At 51.8% G+C, this 3,142-nt stretch overlaps 1 protein-coding gene across 1 annotated transcript in view; it reads right to left on the reverse strand.

Moving 5' to 3' along the window:
• Positions 1–231: 231 nt before the first annotated feature.
• The window catches only part of IQGAP3 (IQ motif containing GTPase activating protein 3), a 24,687-nt gene continuing 21,776 nt past the window's right edge, over positions 232–3,142 (reverse strand). Inside the window, exons 35-37 of the mRNA XM_006032590.3 lie at positions 2,054–2,155; positions 1,823–1,931; positions 232–1,580 (exon numbers count right to left, since the gene is read on the reverse strand). Coding sequence (XP_006032652.1) covers positions 1,467–1,580; positions 1,823–1,931; positions 2,054–2,155 — 325 coding nt within the window. The 3' untranslated portion in view covers positions 232–1,466. The remainder of the gene's footprint in view (positions 1,581–1,822; positions 1,932–2,053; positions 2,156–3,142) is intronic.

A 3,142-nucleotide genomic window follows, 5' to 3' on the forward strand; every position in this document is an offset into this window, starting at 1 on the left:
GGGTCCCCGTTGCTATTCCCTTTCGTGTCACATCCCTTTGGCGTCATCTGGTCTAGGCATTAAAACCACCTCTCTTCAGATCCCAGAACCCCATTCCCCCCACAGCCAACGGCACAGACAGTCCAAACAGGCTCAGACCAGCCAGACCCTCTAGCTCTAGCCACCTCCACACCCTCTCCCTTTGCCCCTTACCGCAGAGAGCACCAGCAGAGCCCGAATGCTGCAGTAAAGCAAAAAAATAAGCATGGCAATAGCTCACTTTATGCCTCTTGCTCCATGGTAACTGCCTGGGAGAGTGTGAAAGCTCAAATTAGCTCCCTTAAAATTAATTGCAGCTTCCTTGTACTGCAAACCGGTGTATTTATGGCCCCTGGAAGAGGGCTGCCTATAGGCCGCTTTGTTTACTGGACAGCATCTTCTGGAATGGTTTTTCCTTCCAGTGCCAGTTTTTCCCTTATAGGATAAAAGGGGACTGGGTTTTTGTTTCTCTAATAGAATAGGGGGAAATATATAACTAAGTTTCTTTATTTATGTAAAAGCTCAGGTCCATGGCTCACGAACCTTTAGTGTCCACAAAAACAGCCACTTTGGAAGTGACCAGGAACTAGAGTCAAACCTCTAAAAACAGTAGTGAGAAAAGCAGTTACACACATAATACAAAGCCACAGGGACTATGGATTCCCTCTGACACACACACACACACACACACACACACTCTCCCATGTGAGTTAACACGTAGTGATCACACGTGTCCGTGACCCAGCTACTGCCAGCAGACGCAGGCCAGGGTGCATTCAGAGCGCATGGTGGGCTTGCAAGCATCTGTGCCTGTGGAGCTCATGCTCAAAGTCCAGCATTGAAGCGAGACTGAAAGGAGGTTGGAGCAGCTGAGAAGGGACAAGACTGGTCCTGGCAACCTGGAATGGATCTAAAACCCCCTTGAACCAGGTGGCAGCTCCACAGCTGCGGGTATTTCTATCCATCCGAAGCAGCAGCACAAACGGGGGCCAATTCCTTGCTGCTAGAGAGGCTAGCATAGACGCACCCCCCCCAGCCGTACCCTTATACCCAGCTGGCAGGGGCGTAGCAAGGCAGGCTGGTATGCTAGTGCTTCCAACACTACTGCATGGCTCCTAGAGAGCTTTTAGCTCCTGACCAGGGCTGCTCTAGTCTGCACCAGCCCTTGACTAGGGGGATACTTTTAGGTTTCCCTTTCTGCCCATCCTTGTCCTGGGATGATTCTGCCCTAGGTAGTTTTCAATCCACAAGGCACTAAGGTGCTGCTTGCTGTAGAAGAGCCTGATCCTGCCAGACCCAGACAGGAAAGAGTCAAACAGCAAACACTTGACAGGACCGTTCAGCAGCAGGATTCAGTCCCCAAAGTGTCTTTGGCAGGTTCCTCTCCCCCCCACAACCCTCCCCATGGCAGCTGCCTCCATCCCCTCACCCCCTGCCCCCAGCTGCAGTTACTTCTGGAAGAACTTCTTGTTGAGGAGGAAGATAAGCAGGTTGACGTTGACTTTGGCTTTGTCGAACATCTTCAGGACGGCTACGCCCTCGTACTGCAGCTGCAGCAGGTCCTGGCAGGGGGAGAGAGGGGCCCGTGGGCCAAAGGCATCTGGTGAAACCCCAGCACACACATCCCCCATCCTTCCCCCACCCTCTGCTCCATCTCAGTTGATGAAGAAACAACACTGGGCTCAGAGTACATGCTGTCTTCAAGCAGCAGAGGAGCATTAAGTCTCCCCCATCACCCACTGAGCAGGGGGGGGTCCTTTGCTTAGCTGGGGAAACTGAGGCAGGATGCATGGTGGATCCTCACCTGGTAGTGGAGCTGGAACTGCTCCATGTCAATGCCCATGAACTTGGCCTTCACCTGGAACTTGCCGGCTTCCCCGCAGGGCACGATGTCGAAGATGACGTTGCGGAACCTGGGAGAAAGAGGGTTAACCCCCAGGGCTGCTTCTGGAGCAGCCAGTAAAACGGCTGGAAGACCAGGGATGTTTGATCCCAAAACAGGATCGGGAGGAGAGACGAGGCTCAGGTGACTCACTGGCTGATAGGGAGGTCCTCAATCTCCAGCAGCACGCCCTTCTCCAGCAGCCGAGCAGCCGTGTAGTGCAGTGCCGGTGCCTTCTTGCCCTTCCCGCTGACCCTGGATGGAAAAAAAGAGATGGGAAGGCTGAGAGCCAAGATGTATGGGGCAGGAGCCAGTGCCGTCTCGGCCTCCAAAGCCCCCATCTGAATCTATCGGGTCCCCAGTGGGAGGGGAGGCAGGTCCCCAGCAGGGCTAGGACAGACCAGGAGGGGTTTATGAGGACAAAAGGCAAAGATCTGATTTCTCCTGGGATAAATCCTTGTATCCTGGGATCCTACAGAGGGACAGGCCTGTTGTCCCACTTGAAAGAGGGCCCTGTGAAGTAGCTGAAAGTAAAAAAACTAGACATCAGGTTTATCATGGGCCCAACTGTGCCAGGGATGGACTCTACCACACACTCAGCACTTGAATGGCAATTAAACGCCAATTAGCTGCTATCATCGCAGGGAAAAATAAGTTTCATCTTGGATGCTTCAGGCTAAAACAAAACACTGGATTTCTCCTGGGACAAAGCCTTTATCCTGGGATCCCAGGCTAAAAACTAGACGACCAGTCAAATGCGGCCCTGACTGGTCCGGGATATGACTGGCATCAAAACAGATGTGGCGGTTATTCACATGCTAGGCTTAAACAGCAATTAACTCTAATTAGCTGCAATTGTTGATATGCATACTTCAGAGGGACTTCATGTAGGACAATGGGCTTATCTGTCTGTAAGGTCTGGGGTTTGCTGGGACATAAACACTCCAATCAAGCTGGTTGTCTGTTTTTAAGTCTCAGAGAGACCACTTTTTTCCTGGCATAACCAGGTGCTAATTTGATTTAACAACCATTCAAGGTGTGCAGATAGTGTGAAGGAGAAAGTGTCCCCCGCCTGCTTGAATGCCAACAAAAGCCAGGGACACATCAGACCTAAAATAAATCTGCCTTTAGCTTCACAAGTACCTGAAGCGGGACAAGGGGCTTGTACCTCTGTAGGATCCCAGCCTAAACAACTTTGTCCCCAGAGAAATCCGATGTCTGGTTTCAGCTTCTTCCCCCCCC

This window comes from Alligator sinensis, unplaced genomic scaffold, assembly GCF_000455745.1.
Source record: "Alligator sinensis unplaced genomic scaffold, ASM45574v1 scaffold811_1, whole genome shotgun sequence".
Lineage (NCBI taxonomy): Eukaryota > Metazoa > Chordata > Crocodylia > Alligatoridae > Alligator > Alligator sinensis.